Raw genomic sequence first — 23,370 nt, forward strand, 5'->3', positions numbered from 1 at the left:
GTTTCCGAACACCTGTGTGTAAACGGAAGGCGCACGCCACAAACGTGTCGTCACTGAAAAATACTGTAGTCTGCAACTGTTTTAAAACCTGTTAATGTGTATTTAGCATTTGTGAAAATATATTGATGTGATATGAAAGTAGAGGGCTTTATGTTTCTAGAACCGTACGGCAATTGAGAATCGATTCACGTTTAGATGGAGTATTTCTCTGTTTTGGCTTCCAGAACCAATTCACCCTTTGAACAGAACATGTAACCTTTAGTCCAATATTGGGCTGGTCCTTCCCTACACCTAATAATATGAAAGGAATGAAGACGGATCGCTGAATTGTTCAATCATTTAATTATTCTCAATGGTAATTTGTGAGTATAGCTGAGTATACTCTATATCTGTAGACACTACACATGCACCACTGGGTGAGATTGAAGCTGTTGACAGTGACACTACACATGCACCACTGGGTGAGATTGAAGCTGTTGACAGTGACACTACACATGCACCACTGGGTGAGATTGAAGCTGTTGACAGTAACACATGTGTAGCATAACATGCACCACTGGGTGAGATTGAAGCTGTTGACAGTGACACTACACATGCACCACTGGGTGAGATTGAAGCTGTTGACAGTAACACATGTGTAGCATAACATGCACCACTGGGTGAGATTGAAGCTGTTGACAGTGACACTACACATGCACCACTGGGTGAGATTGAAGCTGTTGACAGTGACACTACACATGCACCACTGGGTGAGATTGATGCTGTTGACAGTGACACTACACATGCACCACTGGGTGAGATTGAAGCTGTTGACAGTGACACTACACATGCACCACTGGGTGAGATTGATGCTGTTGACAGTGACACTACACATGCACCACTGGGTGAGATTGAAGCTGTTGACAGTGACACTACACATGTACCACTGGGTGAGATTGAAGCTGTTGACAGTGACACTACACATGCACCACTGGGTGAGATTGAAGCTGTTGACAGTGACACTACACATGTACCACTGGGTGAGATTGAAGCTGTTGACAGTGACACTACACATGCACCACTGGGTGAGATTGAAGCTGGCAGTGTTGACAGTGACACTACACATATTGGCAGGCACAACACTGCTGCCTTTCCCTGCCTTGCATGGTTCTGTATATACTAGAGCATAATGGCATATTGTTTTTCTACAGAGGGACAGGGACAGTGTGTAATGTGCAATTAACTAAATCGGCTTTGTGTTTGACTCTCTGTGTGTAGAATCTTCATTCTCCATAGAGACATTGGACGCAGAGTTCCAGTCCCTTAAAATCCCTCAAATCCCACTCATGTTCAGTAGAGAAGAACATCCATAGGCTGCAGCAGATGGACCACTTCCTATAGGTAACATATACATGGAGCTGATGCAGCAGATGGACCACTTCCTACAGGTAACATATACATGGAGCTGATGCAGCAGATGGACCACTTCCTACAGGTAACATATACATGGAGCTGATGCAGCAGATGGACCACTTCCTACAGGTAACATCTATAGACATGGAGCTGCTGCAGCAGATGGACAACTTCCTACAGGTAACCACTTCCTCCCCTCTCTCCTTCATTACTTTCTCAAGCACGCAGAGAGAGGAGGTGTCAACAGTTTAATGAAATATGTTTTGTTGTGGAAACATGTTACTTTCCATGTTCCCGAACATATTTTACTTGGTTTCCCAAATGAAGCACTTGGTAGCTGCAAGAACAGGGTTGGGGAGCCCATGGCATACAGAGTTTGGGCGGAATATCACCTGTCGGGCAGCGAGAGGCTGCATGTTCCTCAAACAGTGGTTGATGCCTGGAGTGAAATAACTGGAGTAGCCTGAACGAACAGGCCAGAAACCGGCCTCCATTCACTATTCGAGTGCGTAGGCAGATGACATGTATTTTTTCCTCCTGCCCCTGTTCCTGCCCATTTGATAATGGGCCATTCTAAATCAAAACTAATTTAACATATTAGTAAAGACAATATTACATTGAGAATAGTCTGATTGGTGATAATATGATCCCTTGATGAGAGAACAGCGTGTGCAGCCTGAGGCAAGGAACAGAGCTCAAGCTTGCATCGTGCAGCCCGTATATGTTTTGATTTCTAAGACATTCTAAGGTTTGTATCATTAACAACTAAAGTTGCCAAATAACTCTAAATCTAGTATATAGGACCTGTTTCAAATGATCACATTTACGCTCAACATAGCCTTCAAATTAGCACTTGCTCCAGAATGGGAAAAAAATATCCTTTCTATTTTATTCAGCTAAGTTCAATTATATTCTTCTTACTATAAAATCATATAATATAAAATAATGGCATGGGACTTATAAGCATATCTTGTCAGCTAAATGAACAAGCCTCCAGCCTATGGCTTGGAGCACAGACAGATAACATATAGTAGGCCAACTCATATTCTGTTCATCTGAAATACATTTTCTTCATATCATAATGTTTCTTTAGACCTGACTAAAATAAATAATGGATTTATTGTTATGGTGTATATTAAATTGATTAGACTTTTTTTTTATGTAGATGTCCCAAAGGCAAGCATAAGCTGCTTGGAGGCCAGGAGAGGCTAAACGTGTTTATGTTAATGAATGGTCAATTACTGTGAGACCGGCAGGTTTTTGCATGACAATCACGGGCTGACAAAATGTCACGACTGCCACAGCCCTATTGATTCCATTCCATTTACTCCATTCCATTCATTATTATGAGCAGTCCTCCCCTCACCAGCCTCCTCTGACTTCCTCCCAAACGCGCGAAGAGCGTGGTGGGCCAAACTCTTTGACCTTCGTTAGCCAATACAGAGTGCCGGGAGAATCTCCTGGCGCATAGATCTGAGGAGATGAACGACACAAAGGCCATTCTGATTAGACATCTCTTTCGCTCTCTCTCTCTCTCTCTCTCTCTCTCTCAAAATGGCAGAGACTCTGCAAACTGCAATCTATGCTCCCACATAGTTTATTGGTGATGTTTCGACCACTTAGGTCTACATCAGCTCTCTCTGAAGGGCATCTATTTCTTCATACAGAGAGTCGTTAACCTTAGGAAAGGGAGGTTTGATTATAATAACTCATGCATGGGGTGGTACTTGGTGTAATCATAGCGCCATGGGGTCGCAGTCCCTTCATGCTCAACGCTGTAGTACAAGACATCATTTATTACAATCGTAAGATGACTGAAAGAGAGCTTAAAAGGCTGACATAACAATAATAAAACTGCTTGATCACAGGGCAAAGAGCAAGTAGCTAGCAGGATATAAACTGACACAGTTAATATAAGATCCTGTTGCAGTGTATATGTTACATACAGATTAACTCACCTTTCTGTGGAACCATTACTTCCCTGTAGTAACAGAAATAATCCCAGTGTCTTTAACATTGTTCTGCCTCTTCTATACTGATCTGGCAGCAACACTGCCTGAGCTTCCTGAACCAAAGTGTCCGCTGTGTCACCTGAGCAATTAAGCAAAACTAGAAAAGTGTTGCCTACAGTGTCTGCCCGCAATTGAATTGTATGGATGCCCATCCAGGTGGTAGGCCTACCGTTTGTTGCATTGGCTTTATTGGTCCTGATTCCTGTGACTAATCATTTTGGCTCGTTAAGCTCTGAATATCAGCTGCCCAACATTATCAGGAGTTGGGACATTCCACGAAAATAGGGCCTTTTGCGTCCCTTTGATAATTTAAGTAGAAATTGTGCACCAATATTGAATTTTAAAAGCCTTTTATATTAAATGAACTGTCCTTTAATATAGACTACATGTAGAATAAATAAATAAAAATCTTCAAAATGCAGAGGCAGAAATTGCTGTGTGGCAGGGCATAAGTAAAAGTGTCTGGGCCAACATTTTCCAGCAAAAATACCCCAACAAAAATATCCAGACACATTGGGATTTCCTGACCTCCCCCCGCTTTCAGACGCAGTTGCCGAATAAACATGGTTAATTCAGCATCCTCAACAGCGATACGATATGGTAGTGATCACATGGGGCCAGCAGTGATTATTTCAGTGCAAAAGACCTAGACCCTGGCAGGCAGGCATCTGCTGCTCTCATTATGAAGGGGATCACAACGAAGCCCCTGTGCTAAAGTGCCCTAAAATGTCCCTGTGTCACTTCTAGCAACATTTCAACCCACTTAATCCCAAAATATAATTTAAGTCTGTCCCTCATTTTAAGGTCAACCCTGTTACCTGAACTGATTTTAATATGGTGAAACTACAGTGGGGGAAAAAAGTATTTAGTCAGCCACCAATTGTGCAAGTTCTCCCACTTAAAAAAGATGAGAGAGGCCTGTAATTTTCATCATGTGGTATTCTAAAATTGATTAAATTGTTTTTTTCTTCTCATCAATCGACACAGAATACCACATAATGACAAAGCAAAAACCGGTTTTTAGAAATGTTCGCAAATTTATTAAAATATATATATATATATATCACATTTACATACAGTGGGGAAAAAAAGTATTTAGTCAGCCACCAATTGTGCAAGTTCTCCCACTTAAAAAGATGGCTGTCGCTGGGCAACACGGACTTTCAACTCCCTCCAAAGATTTTCTATGGGGTTGAGATCTGGAGACTGGCTAGGCCACTCCAGGACCTTGAAATGCTTCTTACGAAGCCACTCCTTCGTTGCCCGGGCGGTGTGTTTGGGATCATTGTCATGCTGAAAGACCCAGCCACGTTTCATCTTCAATGCCCTTGCTGATGGAAGGAGGTTTTCACTCAAAATCTCATGATACATGGCCCCATTCATTCTTTCCTTTACACGGATCAGTCGTCCTGGTCCATTTGCAGAAAAACAGCCCCAAAGCATGATGTTTCCACCCCCATGCTTCACAGTAGGTATGGTGTTCTTTGGATGCAACTCAGCATTCTTTGTCCTCCAAACACAACGAGTTGAGTTTTTACCAAAAAGTTATATTTTGGTTTCATCTGACCATATGACATTCTCCCAATCCTCTTCTGGATCATCCAAATGCACTCTAGCAAACTTCAGACTGGCCTGGACATGTACTGGCTTAAGCAGGGGGACACGTCTGGCACTGCAGGATTTGAGTCCCTGGTGGCGTAGTGTGTTACTGATGGTAGGCTTTGTTACTTTGGTCCCAGCTCTCTGCAGGTCATTCACTAGGTCCCCCCGTGTGGTTCTGGGATTTTTGCTCACCGTTCTTGTGATCATTTTGACCCCACGGGGTGAGATCTTGCGTGGAGCCCCAGATCGAGGGAGATTATCAGTGGTCTTGTATGTCTTCCATTTCCTAATAATTGCTCCCACAGTTGATTTCTTCAAACCAAGCTGCTTACCTATTGCAGATTCAGTCTTCCCAGCCTGGTGCAGGTCTACAATTTTGTTTCTGGTGTCCTTTGACAGCTCTTTGGTCTTGGCCATAGTGGAGTTTGGAGTGTGACTGTTTGAGGTTGTGGACAGGTGTCTTTTATACTGATAACAAGTTCAAACAGTTGCCATTAATACAGGGAACGAGTGGAGGACAGAGGAGCCTCTTAAAGAAGAAGATACAGGTCTGTGAGAGACAGAAATCTTGCTTGTTTGTAGGTGACCAAATACTTATTTTCCACCATAATTTGCAAATAAATTCATTCAAAATCCTACAATGTGATTTTCTGGAATTTTTTTTCCTCAATTTGTCTGTCATAGTTGACGTGTACCTATGATGAAAATTACAGGCCTCTCTCATCTTTTTAAGTGTGAGAACTTGCACAATTGGTGGCTGACTAAATACTTTTTTCCCCCCACTGTAGTCTATATTAAAGGACAGTTCATTTAATATAAAAGGATTTTAAAATTCAATATTGGTGCACAATTTCTACTTAAATTATCAAAGGGACGCAAAAAGCCCTCTTTTCGTGGAATGTCCCAACTCCTGATAATGTTGGGCAGCTGATATTCAGAGCTTAACGAGCCAAAATGATTAGTCACAGGAATCAGGACCAATAAAGCCAATGCAACAAACGGTAGGCCTACCATCTGGATGGGCATCCATACAATTCAATTGCGGGCAGACACTGTAGGCAACACTTTTCTAGTTTTGCTTAATTGCTCAGGTGACACAGCGGACACTTTGGTTCAGGAAGCTCAGGCAGTGTTGCTGCCAGATCAGTATAGAAGAGGCAGAACAATGTTAAAGACACTGGGATTATTTCTGTTACTACAGGGAAGTAATGGTTCCACAGAAAGGTGAGTTAATCTGTATGTAACATATACACTGCAACAGGATCTTATATTAACTGTGTCAGTTTATATCCTGCTAGCTACTTGCTCTTTGCCCTGTGATCAAGCAGTTTTACTATTGTTATGTCAGCCTTTTAAGCTCTCTTTCAGTCATCTTACGATTGTAATAAATGATGTCTTGTACTACAGCGTTGAGCATGAAGGGACTGCGACCCCATGGCGCTATGATTACACCAAGTACCACCCCATGCATGAGGTAACAGAGAATAAGTATTAGTTATTATAATCAAACCTCCCTTTCCTAAGGTTAACGACTCCCTGTATGAAGAAATAGATGCCCTTCAGAGAGAGCTGATGTAGACCTAAGTGGTCGAAACATCACCAATAAACTATGTGGGAGTATAGATTGCAGTTTGTAGAGTCTCTGCCATTTTGAGAGCGAGAGAGAGAGAGAGAGAGAGAGCGAAAGAGATGTCTAATCAGAATGGCCTTTGTGTCGTTCATCTCCTCAGATCTACCAGTGGATGGGTCAGTTGGTGACAGAGAACCCAGGAGTAGTGTCCTCCTCAGTCTACGGACTGACCTATGAGGGCAGGAACATCACATTCCTCAAGGTACCTCTACCCCACACTGCCATCACAAATGTAGGCCTGCTTCTAGATCAGGGGTCTCCAACAGGTGGATTGCGAGATACCAGAGTAGCTCGCCAAACAATTCTGAAAGTACCTGCAATTTTCACGTCTTCCACCACAAACTGTCATAAACAAATCTCACAAGACACCGCAAACTCCCAACTACTATCTAATCGACGCAACGTTGACATTATCCCACCCCTGGTTAGCCACTATTGGCTTAAAAAAAGCCAACCCTAACACAATACCTGCCAATTAATTTCCAGAAATATTGCCCCTGTCTGCCTGTCTGCTGCGGGCTTTTCTTTCTAACTCCGTGTGTCGCCCAGTTCATGTCATTACCGTCTTGTGGGGTTGACAGAAATACTTTCCCCAAAACCTTCTCAATTAAATGTTAACTGCAAAGCAGGCTTACGTGGCAGAAGTATATCATGAGTAAGTATATCATTTGTATCTATTATTTGTGATTTGCAAACTTTGCCATATAATGAGCAGCAGCAGTAGAGAAATATCACTGGACCGACACGTTCTTCACTCACTAGTTTAATTAAAGGGCCAGATGCGCAATTTAAATTGGAAATTCACTCAAAAGTCTATTTGTTAGTTTCCTTCCACACCTAAACAAAAATGCTTTTCTGATGTGATTTAACCATTGGCATGAACTCAGAACATCCAATTTCGTTGTTTGTCTATGAACAATTGTAGTTTTGAGTGAAAAACTAAGATTTTGGGGGAAATATCACAGATTTTATAGGACCCCACTTAGGGTAGTTGATTAACCATTATTTTACCAGGTATATTGACAGAACACATAGCGTACTACTTTCTTTTGTCCACTAAGGACCTGGGGAAGATCTGCAGGGGAGAAGAGAAGAATGTGTCTATTTGAAAGCTAGAAATAAATGAGAAGCTCACGTCGTGTCAATTTTTTTATTTTATGTATGAAAAGGTTGGAGACCAATGATCAGTATACGGTGTCTCCGTCTAGCAGGATAACACTAACTCACATTGCAAGTTATTTGCCGACCCATGCCTGTGACTGTTTCGCGAAACACTTTTCCCACGACTAAAGGTATACCCGCAATTTTTAGACACTTCTGATTAAGAAGTCGTCATTTGCGTCGCAGACCGGTGCCCAGTAAATACTACCACCCCCTTCCAAATCAAAACCTGAGTTCCTAAAAAAGAAAGCCAGTCACGTCACGGACAACAAAGCCTGCGCGATCGGACGAGCTAAACACCTATTTATCTTCACTTCGAGAGTAAAACAACTGAGCTGATTTGTAGCTCTTCTGTTTCATTGCTTCCTGACAGATTGGTCTGCAGCACCTATGGGTTAACATGGAGATGTTCTCTGTTTCATTGCTGGTCTGCAGCACCTACGGGTTAACATGGAGATGTTCTCTGTTTCATTGCTGGTCTGCAGCACCTATGGGTTAACATGGAGATGTTCTGTTTCATTGCTGGTCTGCAGCACCTATGGGTTAACATGGAGATGTTCTCTGTTTCATTGCTGGTCTGCAGCACCTACGGGTTAACATGGAGATGTTCTCTGTTTCATTGCTGGTCTGCAGCACCTACGGGTTAACATGGAGATGTTCTCTGTTTCATTGCTGGTCTGCAGCACCTACGGGTTAACATGGAGATGTTCTCTGTTTCATTGTTGCATGACAGATTGGTCTGCAGCACCCAGAGGGGATGATTAAAAAGAGCATCTGGATGGACTGTGGGATCCACGCTAGGGAGTGGATCGCTCTGGCCTTCTGCCAGTGGTTCGTCAAAGAGGTAAGAGACCTGTACAGGTAGCTTAGTGGTTAGAGCGTTGTGCCAGTAACCGAAAGGTTGCTGGTTCTAATCCCCGTGCCGACTAGGTGAAAAATCTGTCGATGTGCCCTTGAGCAAGGCACTTAACCCTAATTGCTCCTGTAAGTTGCTCTGGATAAGAGCGTCTGCTAAATTACCTATTTATTTAACATGATGGATGGAGATGGGAAGGAATATATTCATTTTTCATATTTATTTTAATTAAATTTTTTAGTCATTTAGCAGACGCTCTTATCCAGAGCGACTTACAGGAGCAATTAGGGTTAAGTGCATTGCTCAAGGGCACATCGACAGATTTTTCACCTAGTCGGCACGGGGATTAGAACCAGCAACCTTTCAGTTACTGGTACAACGCTCTTACCCACTAAGCTACCTGCTTACCTATATCTGTTTATAAACCCTATGAAACGAATAAACACCTCTCTTTTTAACAGATTTTGCAGACATACAAAACAGACATGCAAATCAACCAACTGCTCCAAAACTTGGATTTTTATGTCACTCCTGTGCTGAACATCGATGGCTACGTGTATTCTTGGCTAAATAAAAGTGTGAGTTCAATATACAGTATATCATGTGTAACAGATAATATAAATATATATATATTTATATTATGTGGACATTCCTTCAAATTAGTGGATTCGGCTATTTCAGCCACACCCGTTGCTGACAGGTGTATAAAATCGAGCACACAGCCGTGCGATCTCCATAGACAAACATTGGCAGTAGAATGGCCTTACTGAAGAGCTCAGTGACTTTCAACGTGGCAACGTCATAGGATGCCACCTTTCCAACAAGTCAGTTCGTCAAATGTCTGCCCTGCTAGAGCTGCCCCGGTCAACTGTAAGTGCTGTTATTGTTTCAACACAACTCACACTTTGGGAAATGACGCTTGCATCTAATCCTCTGATAAGGTATTCTGAAAATGCATCGGATTATACTGTGATGTAATAATATTCTCTCTTGACAGACTGTTACCATTACATAACAGTTGCTGACCGGAAACACAAGTTCAGAGATTACTGTTATTCATAACACAGAGTCCATGCATGTCCACCTCTTTTTATCCTAGTGATTGGGGTATCATTTGACTGCTGCCATGACAACTACTGTGGCACTGGGGCTGTCTCTCAGATGGAGTCCCAGGCAGTGACAGAGTTTGTAGGGAGCAGGACAGATGAGATCCTCTGTTACCTGACCATCCACTCCTCTGGACAACTAATACTGCTGCCCTACGGACACCCACAGATACAGGCCACCAACTATGACGAACTGGTGAGGGGTAGGGGCGTGTCTCTGTTTTTTCCTGGGTTCCTACGGCGTGTCTCAGATGTCCCAGGTTTTTAAGCAATTTAATAGGAATCTCTTTTCATGTAGGTGAAAGTGGGTAAAGCTGCAGCAGAGCTCATGAAGTCAGTTCATGGGATGAACTACAGGATGGGAACCTCGCCTCAAGTCCTGTGTAAGTCAGCCCCACCTAACAGCATACTGTATCATATCCTCTTAAAGCTAACTTCACTCTCTCATTACCCTATAAGTCAGTGTAAAAAAAAAATGTAAATATTGACCTGGCCAGATCGGCATGCAGATTAGCCTTCCCTCTCCTTTTCAGATCCTAACTCTGGCACTTCCAGAGACTGGGCTCGTCTCATTGGGATCCCGTTCTCCTACACCTTTGAGCTGAGAGACAAGGGTCAGTTTGGACACCTGCTGCCAGAGTACCAGATCCAGCCGGCGTGTGAAGAGGCCTTTGTGGGAGCACTCTCCATCATCACATACGTCCATGATAAGACCTTTTATTAAAGGGACATTGTCTAGCTCTGCTACTGATACCACGGTCCTCTGAAACACAGTGCTAGTGTCCTGGCTCACTGCTGGCTTCATTGTGTAGCTCATGGCTCTTCAACAATTAGTCTTCTCCATTCCTCGTGTCCTCTCCTCAGATCCTTCTCAAAATAGTCTGAGGTTCTCTTCTTCTAATCTGTTTCGAGAAGGAGGCTAGGACATAAGGAATCGTGAAGAGACTAATTGACGATGATCCCTGGAGACCGGCCTCTCACCTTTCATCATCCAGAATGAAGCCGTAAAATCGAAATAATGTATAATACCTCAGTTTAGCCGCCAGGGGGCAGTGTTGCTCCACACGGCACACCAGATGCCCTGTCCTTTCATTGGACATCAAACTGTAACACTGGTTTATTTGTGTTGGAGAGGCAACAACATGAGATTATATTTCTGTGTTTAATGTTCCATAAATGCCAAACGGATTAAGTAAATAAAGTGGAAGAACATTTCTGTTTATTTCAGGGGTTTTCTTTCTTCTCCTTTGTGATTAACTCAGTTGGTTGGAAGTCATTCAGAGATCAGTCAGTCAGTCATTCAGAGATCAGTCAGTCATTCAGAGATCAGTCAGTCATTCAGAGATTAGTCAGTCATTCAGAGATCAGTCCTCTGTAGCTCAGCTGGTAGAGCACGGCACTTGTAACGCCAAGGTAGTGGGTTCGATCCCCAGGACCACCCATACACAAAAATGTATGCACGCATGACTGTAAGTCGCTTTGGATAAAAGCGTCTGCTAAATGGCATATTATTATATTATCAGTCAGTCAGTCAGAGGTCATTCAGTCAGAGATCAGTCAGTTATTCAGAGATCAGTCAGTCTGTCAGTCAGAGACCAGTCAGTCAGTCAGTCAGTCATTCAGAGACCAGTCAGTCAGTCATTCAGAGACCAGTCAGTCAGTCAGTCAGAGATCAGTCAGTCAGTCAGTCATTCAGAGATCAGTCAGTCAGTTATTCAGAGATCAGTCAGTCATTCAGAGATCAATCAGTCAGTCTGTCAGTCAGTCATTCAGAGACCAGTCAGTCAGTCATTCAGAGACCAGTCAGTCAGTCAGTCAGAGACCAGTCAGTCAGTCAGTCAGAGATCAGTCAGTCAGTCAGTCTGTGATGTGGTTACTTATCTCTGGTACTGCTGCTGAAATGTGTGTCTGTGTGTTCAGCCCTGTGGCGCCGGGCCCAGTCAAGTTCTGCTGGGATCAGCACACACACAAACTGCTCCTGATACCTTTATATCTACACCAGCCACATCTGAATCCCTTTAAGTTAAACGCTTGATTACATTAGCCACCATTTAGAGGGGGAATTGAATAATGGTCCGACCTTCATGTAAGCTAAGTCTCTTGTCAGTGGACTGGTGTGAAACTCAACCGGTTCCTGTAGTAAAGGAGTTATTGATTGTGGCTATTTTTCCCTGGTCCTTTTTTTCCCCAAGCCAAGTCAAACTGTGGAATTACATCATCTGTAGATCTGTGAACTGTGGTGATGTCATTTGTAAATGACAAGTGACCATTAACCAGAACAGATGTAAGTTTCTTCTCATGGGAATGAAGATCTAGAGATACCTCGTCTGAGTCACTATACATAGTATATTGATATGATAGCACGATGAAGCAGTGGAATATCCAGTGGCACCCGTCATTCAATTTTTTTGTTTGTTTTTTGTTGCCTGTTTTGCATGTTATTTTGGCATTAATACGTGTCACGTATCAGTTTAAGACACTATATGTTGGTGTTTCCTTTATTTTGGCGGTTACCTGTAGTTAGACAAGCTGGCTACTCTAACGTTATTGATAGCCTGAAATGGCTTCTCGGTAGCTAGTTATGAGGATGGGAGATTGGGAAGCTATCTGGGCTAGCTAAAGACAGCTTCATAACATTGGTAAGTGGGTAGTATTATTACAGTGGCGACGCGTCATTTTTTAGCCCCACCTGTTCAGCTAACCAAAAAAAGTATATGTATATTATTTTTGTTGCATGTTCTGCATGTTATTTTGGCATTAATACGTGTCACATCAGTTTGCAAACAATGTAAAAACATTTTTATTGAGTTAATAAAGCCGCGTACAAACATGGTCTCTTTTTTGCTTTCTTGAGTAAGGCAGCTCCAAAATGCAGGTGTTTCAGCCTAGAGGAGTGCTTTCTGTGGTGGTGTTTCAGCCTGGCTCAGTGCTTTCTGTGGTGGTGGGGCAGCCAGCTCAGTGCTTTCTGTGGTGGGTGGGGCAGCCAGCTCAGTGCTTTCTGTGGTGGTGGGGCAGCCAGCTCAGTGCTTTCTGTGGTGGGTGGGGCAGCCAGCTCAGTGCTTTCTGTGGTGGGTGGGGCAGCCAGCTCAGTGCTTTCTGTGGTGGTGGGGCAGCCAGCTCAGTGCTTTCTGTGGTGGTGGGGCAGCCTAGCTCAGTGCTTTCTGTGGTGGAGGGGCAGCCAGCAGAAAATACAGAGCGTAGGGGTTGGTAATGTTCTCTAGTTGTGCCGTGATTGGCTCAGCGTTCTGTCACTCATGGGGACACTACATCACAGCAACATCTACAGGGAGAGCTAAGCAGTTCAAGCCCCTTTGGGTGCTGCCATAGATTTACATTAGAAGGGCCCATCCAAGAAGGCTCAAGGTCATTGGCCACAGAGAAAATGATGTGAAATCACGTTATATCTACCGTAGCTTTGATTGGACTGATCATGTCAACATCATACTTTCAAAATATTAGCTAGCAAGCTAGACAGGCAGTCATCATTAATATTATTATTATTATTATATTATAATCACGTCGACCCTACTAATTTGGTCCCTTTCCCCCTCATAACTTAGCCCATTGTTCTGACTTGGTGGTGCACATGTCGCCTATAGCCTGTTTTAGAGAAATGTCATCATCTGATATTATAAGAGCTTTCATTGTCTGTTTATATGCCCCCTTTATTTATCCTAGGGTTCTGACTTGGTGTACAGGGAGAACACTGTAAGAGACCACTGGGAATATCTGCTGTGTTCCAAATGCCCCCTATTCCCTAAGGGCTCTGGTCAAAAGTCGTCCACTATGGAATAGGGTGCCATTAGGAACTCATCGTAAGACTGATATTGTACTGATAAACAGTCTTGATTGTTGGTTGTTTTCCAATCTGTTTTTTTTCTGAGACCCTTGAATGATAAAATGCCTTCATACTGGAGCATACTGATAAACAGTCTGATAAGCGCTCTCTCAAATGAGCCGCTGGTTTGCTGGTCTGTGAACTCTCAACACTGTTATCTCTCTCTCTTTCTTTTCTCTCTCTCTCTTTTCTCTCTCTCTCTCTCTCTCTCTCTCTCTCTCTCTCTCTCTCTCTCTCTCTCTCTCTCTCTCTCTCTCTCTCTCTCTCTCTCACACTACTCTCTCTCTCTCTCTCTCTCTCTCTCTCTCTCTCTCTCTCTCTCTCTCTCTCTCTCTCTCTCTCTCTCTCTCTCTCTCTCTCTCTCTCCACCACAACTTCTCTGATCTGAATGACTGTTTATACTGGTAGTTTTCATGCTTGATTGTCGGTTGTTTTCCAATCCGTCTTTCGGAGACCCTTGAATGATAAAATGCCTTCATAGTGGAGCTAGTGAACCGCTAAATGAGGTTGTTTCCTTCACTGCCCACTGATGGTTCTAATGATGTTTCTGGAAAGGGCTTTAGGCTGAAGGATCAGGGTGCGATAGAGATCCAATAATTCAGTGATTAGGTGTGCTTGCAACTTTAGAAACTGTACATACTTATTCTTCTCTTTGCGCTGCCAAAAACCGTAAAAGCTATCGACACCAAACAACTTTAAAACGTCCAGACTGTGCTTGATGCTACTTTATACTTTTCATACTACAACCGTAATAACTCCACATCCCACTAGCCTATAACCATAGCATAACCCTGGTTCTCTGAAGGATTTCACTATTGGGATTTCGTTCAGAAAGTCTCAAAACTTAAAGTAACCAATTACAAACGTCCGTCGGAGACAGCGAATAGGGTGGATCCTCTCCCTGTATAGAAGAGCCACTCTCCCGCTCACTGACAATTCCTCGTCTTGCAAGCAGGGAAGTGTGGAGAAATACTTCAATAATAATGTCAGAGAACCACGGGTTATGTAAATAAGAGTTATCTTTCAATTACTCGTTCCGTATTTCACTATGGGATATGGTAAACTCCCCTTTCGCAAAAATGCTCTCCAAAAGCAAGGAGGTCCCGACACAGACGCCCCTCAAGAGGTCCCGACCTGAGGTCCAGACACAGACGCCCCTCAAGAGGTCCCGACCTGAGGTCTAGACACAGACGCCCCTCAAGAGGTCCCGACCTGAGTTCTAGACACAGACGCCCCTCAAGAGGTCCCGACCTGAGGTCTAGACACAGACGCCCCTCAGAGGTTCCGACCTGAGGTCCCGACCTGAGGGTGCACACTCCGTAAAAGCACAAAAACAACCCATATGGAAGAGCCTCAAAAGTGAGGGGATGCCCATAAAGTGAGGGGATGCCTATAAAGTGAGGGGATGCCCATAAAGTGAGGGGATGCCCATAAAGTGAGGGGATGCCTATAAATGACGTATAATCTCCCGGAGGAGATACCCCAAAAGGAAAGCATGCCCAGTTCTCTGTAGGAGAGGGTCGTAGCAGGCCCCCTCCAAAGGCCAACATCCAACTATTAGGAAGAAACCTAATAGCACCCCACTACTTACAGGATAGTAAAGAAGAGAGAGGTATCCATGTCGAGAACAAGTAACAAGAAGACCATAACAGGCCTCCCGAGTGGTGCAGTGGTCTAAGGCACTGCATCGCAGTGCTAGTTGTGCCACTAGAGATCCTGGTTCGAATCCAGGCTCTGTCATAGCCGGCCGAGACCGGGAGACCCATGGGGCGGCGCATAATTGGCCCAGCGTTGTCCAGGGTAGGGGAGGGAATGGCCGACAGGGATGTAGCTCAGTTGGTAGAGCATGGCGTTTCCAACGCCAGGGTTGTGGGTTCGATTCCCACTGGGGGGCCCAGTATATAAAATAATGTATGCACTCCCTAACTGTAAGTCGCTCTGGATAAGAGTGTCTGCTAAATGACTCAAATGTAAATTGACGCTCTTGTCACCTCCAGAGCTGGAACAAACAGAGATGCTCTTCTGGGGAAGGTGGCAGGCAGGAGGTGATAAGACTTCCATGAATGAACTAGTCATCCCACAGAGAGGGGTTAGGCAGGGAATGTGTAAGTAATGGAAAATAACCCAGGGCAAACTGCGTGTAAACAGCTGGCCAAAAGAATGGTCCACACTCTCTCTCTCTTTTGGGGATGCCCATGGCTCAAAGAAAGCGTAAAACGGAGACCGTAGTCACTACGCTTTTCCGTGGCCAGACTAGCTGGCAAAGAACTTCTTTAAGCATAGACGAATCGATACGTTTGGGCAACATGCCCCGTTAAAGAGAGACCTAAGAGGTTTCTAAAATGACCCTAACAGGCCAGGAAAGGGGCCAGGAGGGCACGCCCAAAGGCGTCAGACCGCATGACCATGGAGCGAGTTCCAGGGGCTGGCTCTCTGTTTTCCAGAGTCACTGGCCATTTTTTCATCCTCTCACGGACAATGACATGTAGGTCACAGTCACGGAGTGAGAGCCAGGGATGGCTCCTATGCATAGAACGCCCGTAGAGATCTCGCATAACGATAGCCACTGGGGCAGTCGGGCACAGGGCATGTAGCCGATTGCCAACCCCACCAGGATTGGTCAAGCCGGTAGAAAAACCAAAGTGTCACTGGTCAACAAGATGAGCTCATAGGGCGAGGTGCAAGCCTAAATCCCTTGTTCCGTGACACAGAGAGGGTAGGAAATGAAAGTAGAAGAGCGTGTGGCATCCCTTGGATGAAACCCTATAGGTAAACTGTCTCTCCCATCCCTGTGAGGTAGTCTACCGGGGTTTGGGTCTTTTTTATTTTTTTTCACCTTTATTTAACCAGGTAAGAAGCCAGTTGAGAACAAGTTCTCATTTACAACTGCGACCTGGCCAAGATAAAGCAAAGCAGTGCGATAAAAACAACAACACCACAGAGTTACATATGGGGTAAACAAAACGTACAGTCAATAACACAATAGAACATCTATATACAGTGTGTGCAAATGTAGCAAGTTATGGAGGTAAGGCAATAAATAGGCCATAGTGCAAAATAATTACAATTTAGTATTAACACTGGAGTGATAGATGTGCAGAAGATTATGTGCAAATAGAGATACTGGGGTGCAAATGAGCAAAATAAATAACAATATGGGGATGAGGTAGTTGGGTGGGCTAATTTCAGATGGGCTGTGTACAGGTGCAGTGATCGGTAAGCTGCTCTGACAACTGATGCTTAAAGTTAGTGAGGGAGATAAGAGTCTCCAGCTTCAGAGATTTTTGCAGATCGTTCCAGTCATTAGCAGCAGAGAACTGGAAGGAATGGCGGCCAAATAAGGTGTTGGCTTTGGGGATGACCAGTGAGATATACCTGCTGGAGCGCATACTATGGGTGGGTGTTGCTATGGTGACCAATGATCTAAGATAAGGCGGAGATTTGCCTAGCAGTGATTTATAGATGACCTGGAGCCAGTGGGTTTGGCGACAAATATGTAGTGAGGGCCAGCCAACGAGAGCGTACAGGTCACAATGGTAGGTAGTATATGGGGCTTTGGTGACAAAACGGATGGCACTGTGATAGACTACATCCAATTTGCTGAGTAGAGTGTTGGAAGCTATTTTGTAAATGACATCACCGAAGTCAAGGATCGGTAGGATAGTCAGTTTTACGAGGGCATGTTTAGCAGCATGAGTGAAGGAGGCTTTGTTGCGAAATAGGAAGCCGATTCTAGATCTAACTTTGGATTGGAGATGCTTAATGTGAGTCTGGAAGGAGAGTTTACAGTCTAACCAGACACCTAGATATTTGTAGTTGTCCACATATTCTAAGTCAGACCCGCCGAGAGTAGTGATTCTAGTCGGGCGGGCGGGTGCAAGCAGCGTTCGGTTGAAGAGCATGCATTTAGTTTTACTAGTGTTTAAGAGCAGTTGGAGGCTACGTAAGGAGTGTTGTATGGCATTGAAGCTCGTTTGGAGGTTTGCGAACACAGTGTCCAATGAAGGGCCAGATGTATACAAAATGGTGTCGTCTGCGTAGAGGTGGATCCGAGAGTCACCGGCAGCAAGAGCGACATCATTGATATACACAGAGAAAAGAGTCGGCCCGAGAATTGAGACCGAGCCTGAGTGCGTGGTGACAGGGAGGTTAACCATATCATTGTGACATCACCATCAAACTGAGCAGCAGCAGTTAGGGAGAGCTCCTCCTAAAATTGTATTATTCTTTGTGAACAGTTTGGTTGTTTCAAAGCAGTGATGCGTTGTCCACATTTGGAGATATCAGTAGATGTTTTTCCTTTAGAAGATTGGTTAATTTTGAGATTTTTAGAGAGATTTTGAGAAATTGATCATCCTGGCTCTGAACGCTAGCTAGTCTACTAAGTCATCTTGATCATCTGGCAAGAAGCAGTAAGTGTCACGTCTCTCAGACACTCTACAGTGCAGGGTCTACTAACCACCGGTCCTGGCAACCCATATTTACGCACACCTGGAAACCATCATTACACACACCTGCGTCTCATCATCAGTCACACCTGGACTTCATTACTCCCTGATTACTTATACTCTTTTGTTATCAGTCATCAGGTCGAATCGTTTCCAAGTCAGACGTTTCTCTTCTTTTCTATCGTTCTATGTTTGTTATTATTAAACTCACTAACTGCACCTGCTTCCCGACTCCCTGCGTCGACGTTACAGAATACTGCCTCAACAAACGGAAGCAGCAGTTAATCAGGACATCTCCCAGATGGTCAGCGAACCGGAAAACCTACTTCGCCAACACCACGACCAGCTGGCACAACTGTGGACGGCTATGGATGAGGTCCTCCGTGTTCTTCAACGTCTCAACATTCCCAGAGGGGCGTCACCTCCAACAAGAGCCAGATTCTCTACCACAAGTCGACCCAGCAAGCCAACACCCCAGCCCATTCAACAGTCCTTCTAGGTCAGCAATGCCCGATTCTCTACCACAAGCCGACCCAGCAAGCCAACACCCCAGCCCATCCAACAGTCCTTCTAGGTCAGCAATGCCCGATTCTCTACCACAAGTCGACCCAGCAAGCCAACACCCCAGCCCATCCAACAGTCCTTCTAGGTCAGCAATGCCCGTTTGTCCCTCCCGGACAAATATGATGGGTCTCCATCCAAATGCCGTGGCTTCCTACTCCAGTGCTCCCTTTATTTCCCTCATCAGATGGGCGCCCCCGCCACCGAGAGGTCCAAGGTTGCCACGGTTATTTCCCTGCCGACCGGACGGGCATTGGAGTGGACTACGGCCGTCTATGAGAGAGGAGAGTAGGAGCTGGATTCGTATGAGGGGTTCATGGCTCTGTTCAGGGGAGCTGAAACCATCCACCGGAGTGCAGAGAGGGGGGTGAACGCAGAAGCAACTTTGCAGTATTTTGTTTTTTTGTGTGTTATTTCTTACATTATTAGCCCAGAAATGTTTTTGTTTTATTACATACAGCCGGAAATAACTTTTGGATATCAGAGCGGCGGTAACTCACCAGCATTACGACCAGGAATACAACTTTCCTGAATTGGATCCTTTGTTCGTACCCCCCATGGCAATTTAACTGATTCTAGAGGCTGATCCAAAACACCGCCGGCGGAGAAGAGGTATTCGGAGTGGATTTCTAGTCCGACTCAGGATGCGCGCACACCATCCACTGCCTCCGAGAATATTACTCGTTTATGTTCAGTCTCTGGATAATATAGTAGACGAGCTCAGGGCGAGGATCTCCTTCCAGAGAGACATCAGGGATTGTAACATACTCTGTTTCACGGAAACATGGCTCTCTCGGATATACTGTCTCCGTCCATACAGCCAGCTGGGTTCTCAGTACATCGCGCAGACAGGAATAAAGAACTCTCCGGGAAGGAGAAAGGTGGGCGTGAATTTTTCATGATTAACTACTCATGGTGTGATTGCAATAACATACAGAAACTCAAGTCCTTTTGTTCACCCGACCTAGAATACCTCACAATCAAATGCCGACCGTATTACCACCCAAGAGAATTATATTCGGTTATAGTCACAGCCGTGTATATGCCCCCTCAAGCCGATACCACGACGGCCCTCAAAGAACTACACTGGAATTTATGCAAACTGGAAACCACATATCCTGAAGCCGCATTTATTGTAGCTGGGGATTTTAACAAAGCAAATTTGAGGAAAACGCTACTGAAGTTCTACGAACACAGCTTTTTGAAATGCCTACAAGTTACTCTGCCTTCCGGGATGCCTACAAGGCCCTCCCCTGCCCTCCCTTCGGCAAATCTGATCATGACTCCATTTTGCTCCTATCTTCCTATAGGCATAAACTCAAACAGGAAGTACACATGCTAAGGAATATTCAACGCTGGTCTGACCAATCGGAATCCATGCTTCGAGATTGTTTTGATCACGCGGACTGGGATATGTTCCAGGTAGCCTCTGAGAATATCATTGACGAATACATGGATACGGTGACTGAGTTAATCAAGAAGTGTATAGGAGATGTACCCACTGTGACTATTAAAACCTACCCAAACCAGAAACCATGGATAGATTGCAGCTTTCGCGCAAAACTGAAAGCATTTAACCATGGCAAGGTGACTGGGAATATGGCCGAATACAAACAGGGTAGTTATTCCCTCTGTAAGGCAATCAAACAGGCAAAACGTCAGTACAGAGACAAAGTGGAGTCGCAATTCAATGGCTCAGACACGAGACGTATGTGGTCTACAGACAATCACGGACTACAAAGGGAACACCAGCCACGTCGCAGACACTGACGTCTTGCTTCCAGACAAGCTTGTCACGACTTCCTCCGAAGCTGCGTCCTCTCCTGGTTCGTGCAGGCTTCGGCGTTCATCGTCACCGGCCTTCTAGCCACTGCCGCTCCTCATCTCATCATTCCATTTGTTTTGTCTTGTTTATTACACACACCTGGTGTATAAGTGTTCCCTCTGCCCCCTTGTCCTTGTGTGTGATTGTTTATTGTGAGGAGAGTGTATCTCGGTTGAGCTCTGTGTATTTTGTATTGCCGGGGTATTTGTCCCCGTGTGCCTGTTTGACACATTTTCTGCGTAACTCTGTATTCCGGAATAAATTCTGTATTCTGTGATTTACCCTCCTGCACCTGACTCCTTCAAATCACCCATCACAGAATCACACACCCGCCATGGAGTCAGCAGGAGAGGAGCGCATGCCTGGAGTTGTGGCACGGGTCCAGGAACATTTGACAATGCTAGCCAGCTTGGGAGAAGCGATGGATCCGATCTGTCGGGACCAGCTGGGCGACCGGATCCAGCCACCCACACCCCAGCACCCAGAGAGATCCATATATCCCGACCACAGGATTTCGACGGGACAGCTGCTCTCTGCCAGGGATTCCTCCTCCAACTGGAGCTTTACTATTCCAGCATCAGCCCGGCCCCATCAGAGCAGGAGAAGGTGTCCGCCCTCGTCTCTTGCCTCTCGGGGAAAGCCCTGGAGTGGCCCAACGCGTCCTGGAAAGAAGGAGGAGCCGCATTGGACAACTACGGGGAGTTCGCTCGCCTCTTTCGGGCTGTCTTCAATCACCCGCCCGAAGGTCAAGAGGCGGGCGAGCGGCTGGTCCACCTGAGGCAGGGGACGAGGACCGCGCAGGACTTCGCCCTGCAGTTCCGGACTCTAGCAGCTGGGTCCGGGTGGAACGAGCGGGCCCTCATCGACCACTTCCGGTGCCATCTACAGGAGGACGTCCGAAGGGAGCTAGCCTGCCCGTTCCAACCCCGCCCGACCCGGATCACGAGCTGATGGAGCTGGGTGGAGCGGCAATCCAGGAGAGCGGAGAACGACAGCGGCAGTGTCACTCTGATGGCACGAGAGGAGATTTCACTGCACAATGTTGTCAGCGTTCTTTTGGGTCTGGAGGCGGCAGGCAGGGCACTCTCGCGTCACCCCAGGTATCAAACACCCACACTCGTTCAGAGCCCTCTGCTGCGCACTGTACCCTACCCATCCACTTTCCTGATTACATTGTAGTTCCCCAGTGTAAGGCGCTGGTCGATTCAGGAGCAGCTGGGAACTTTATGGACAGGTCATTTTCACACAATCTAGGCATCACATTGGTTCCCCTATCCATTCCACTCCCCATCAGAGCAATTGACAGTCGACCATTAGGGTCCGGGTTTGTTAGGGAGGTTACAGCACCAGTCACTATGGTTACACACGAGACTCATCGCGAGCAAGTCACTTTTTTTTATTATTGAGTCTCCTGATTTCCCTGTTGTGTTGGGTCTTCCCTGGTTAGCACTACACAACCCCACCTTTTCATGGCCGCAGAGGGTTCTCACGTGGTGGTGGCGAGAGTGTCAGGGTAGGTGTCTCGGTGTTTCCGTTGGTGCAACCACGGTCGAAAGTACCTCCATCGTGCGCATTTCCCCCGAATACAACGATTTGGTGCACGCGTTTTCCAAAACGCAGGCGACCAAATTACCACCTCATCGGGCGGGGGATTGTGCGATAAACCTCCGGGTAGACGCTGTGCCTCCCAGGAGTCATGTGTGTCCCCTGTCGCAGGCTGAAACGGAGGCTATACGTCTCAGAGTCCCTGCGCCAGGGGTTTATACGTCCCTCCACTTCGCTCCTCAAGTTTCTTTTTTGTGAAGAAGAAAGACGGAGGTCTGCGCCGTTGCATTGATTACCGATCACTGAACAAGGGGACGATACGATTTAGTTATCCTCTACCCCTCATTCCATCTGTGATCGAGTCAATGCATGGGGCGTACTTCTTCACAAAATCAGTTAACGGTGTTGGACTTCAGCTAGCTATTTTTCTGACCAGGCTAAATCATGCAGCAGAAGCATAGTTAATATGGATATACAGTTCATTCGGAAAGTATTCAGACCCCGTGACTTTTTCCACATTTTGTTATGTTACAGCCTTATTCTACACTGCTCAAAAAAATTAAGGGAACACTTAAACAACACAATGTAACTCCAAGTCAATCACACTTCTGTGAAATCAAACTGTCCACTTAGGAAGCAACACTGATTGACAATACATTTCACATGCTGTTGTGCAAATGGAATAGACAACAAGTGGAAATTATAGGCAATTAGCAAGACACCCCCAATAAAGAAGTGGTTCTGCAGGTGGTGACCACAGACCACTTCTCAGTTCCTATGCTTCCTGGCTGATGTTTTGGTCACTTTTGAATGCTGGCAGTGCTTTCACTCTAGTGGTAGCATGAGACGGAGTCTACAACCCACACAAGTGGCTCAGGTAGTGCAGCTCATCCAGGATGGCACATCAATGCGAGCTTAGGCAAGAAGGTTTGCTGTGTCTGTCAGCGTAGTGTCCAGAGCATGGAGGCGCTACCAGGAGACAGGCCAGTACATCAGGAGACGTGGAGGAGGCCGTAGGAGGGCAACAACCCAGCAGCAGGACCGCTACCTCCGCCTTTGTGCAAGGAGGAGCAGGAGGAGCACTGCCAGAGCCCTGCAAAATGACCTCCAGCAGGCCACAAATGTGCATGTGTCTGCTCAAACGGTCAGAAACAGACTCCATGAGGGTGGTATGAGGGCCCGACATCCACAGGTGGGGGTTGTGCTTACAGCCCAACACCGTGCAGGACGTTTGGCATTTGCCAGAGAACACCAAGATTGGCAAATTCGCCACTGGCGCCCTGTGCTCTTCACAGATGAAAGCAGGTTCACACTGAGCACATGTGACAGACGTGATAGAGTCTGGAGACGCCGTGGAGAACGTTCTGCTGCCTGCAACATCGTCCAGCATGACC

General features: G+C 45.6%; 1 protein-coding gene across 1 annotated transcript; it reads left to right on the forward strand.

Moving 5' to 3' along the window:
- Positions 1 to 1,485: 1,485 nt before the first annotated feature.
- On the forward strand, positions 1,486 to 10,483 carry LOC311143874 (carboxypeptidase O-like; the record flags this gene model as incomplete). Its single annotated transcript, XM_084179745.1, has 7 exons — positions 1,486 to 1,572; positions 6,737 to 6,838; positions 8,531 to 8,641; positions 9,115 to 9,229; positions 9,753 to 9,955; positions 10,058 to 10,142; positions 10,293 to 10,483. 7 exons carry the CDS (start codon positions 1,486 to 1,488, stop codon positions 10,481 to 10,483), a joined length of 894 nt encoding a protein of 297 aa, XP_084035871.1.
- Between the last annotated feature and the right edge of the window lie 12,887 nt (positions 10,484 to 23,370).

This window comes from Coregonus lavaretus (genome assembly GCF_964263955.1).
Source record: "Coregonus lavaretus genome assembly, chromosome: 16".
Lineage (NCBI taxonomy): Eukaryota > Metazoa > Chordata > Actinopteri > Salmoniformes > Salmonidae > Coregonus > Coregonus lavaretus.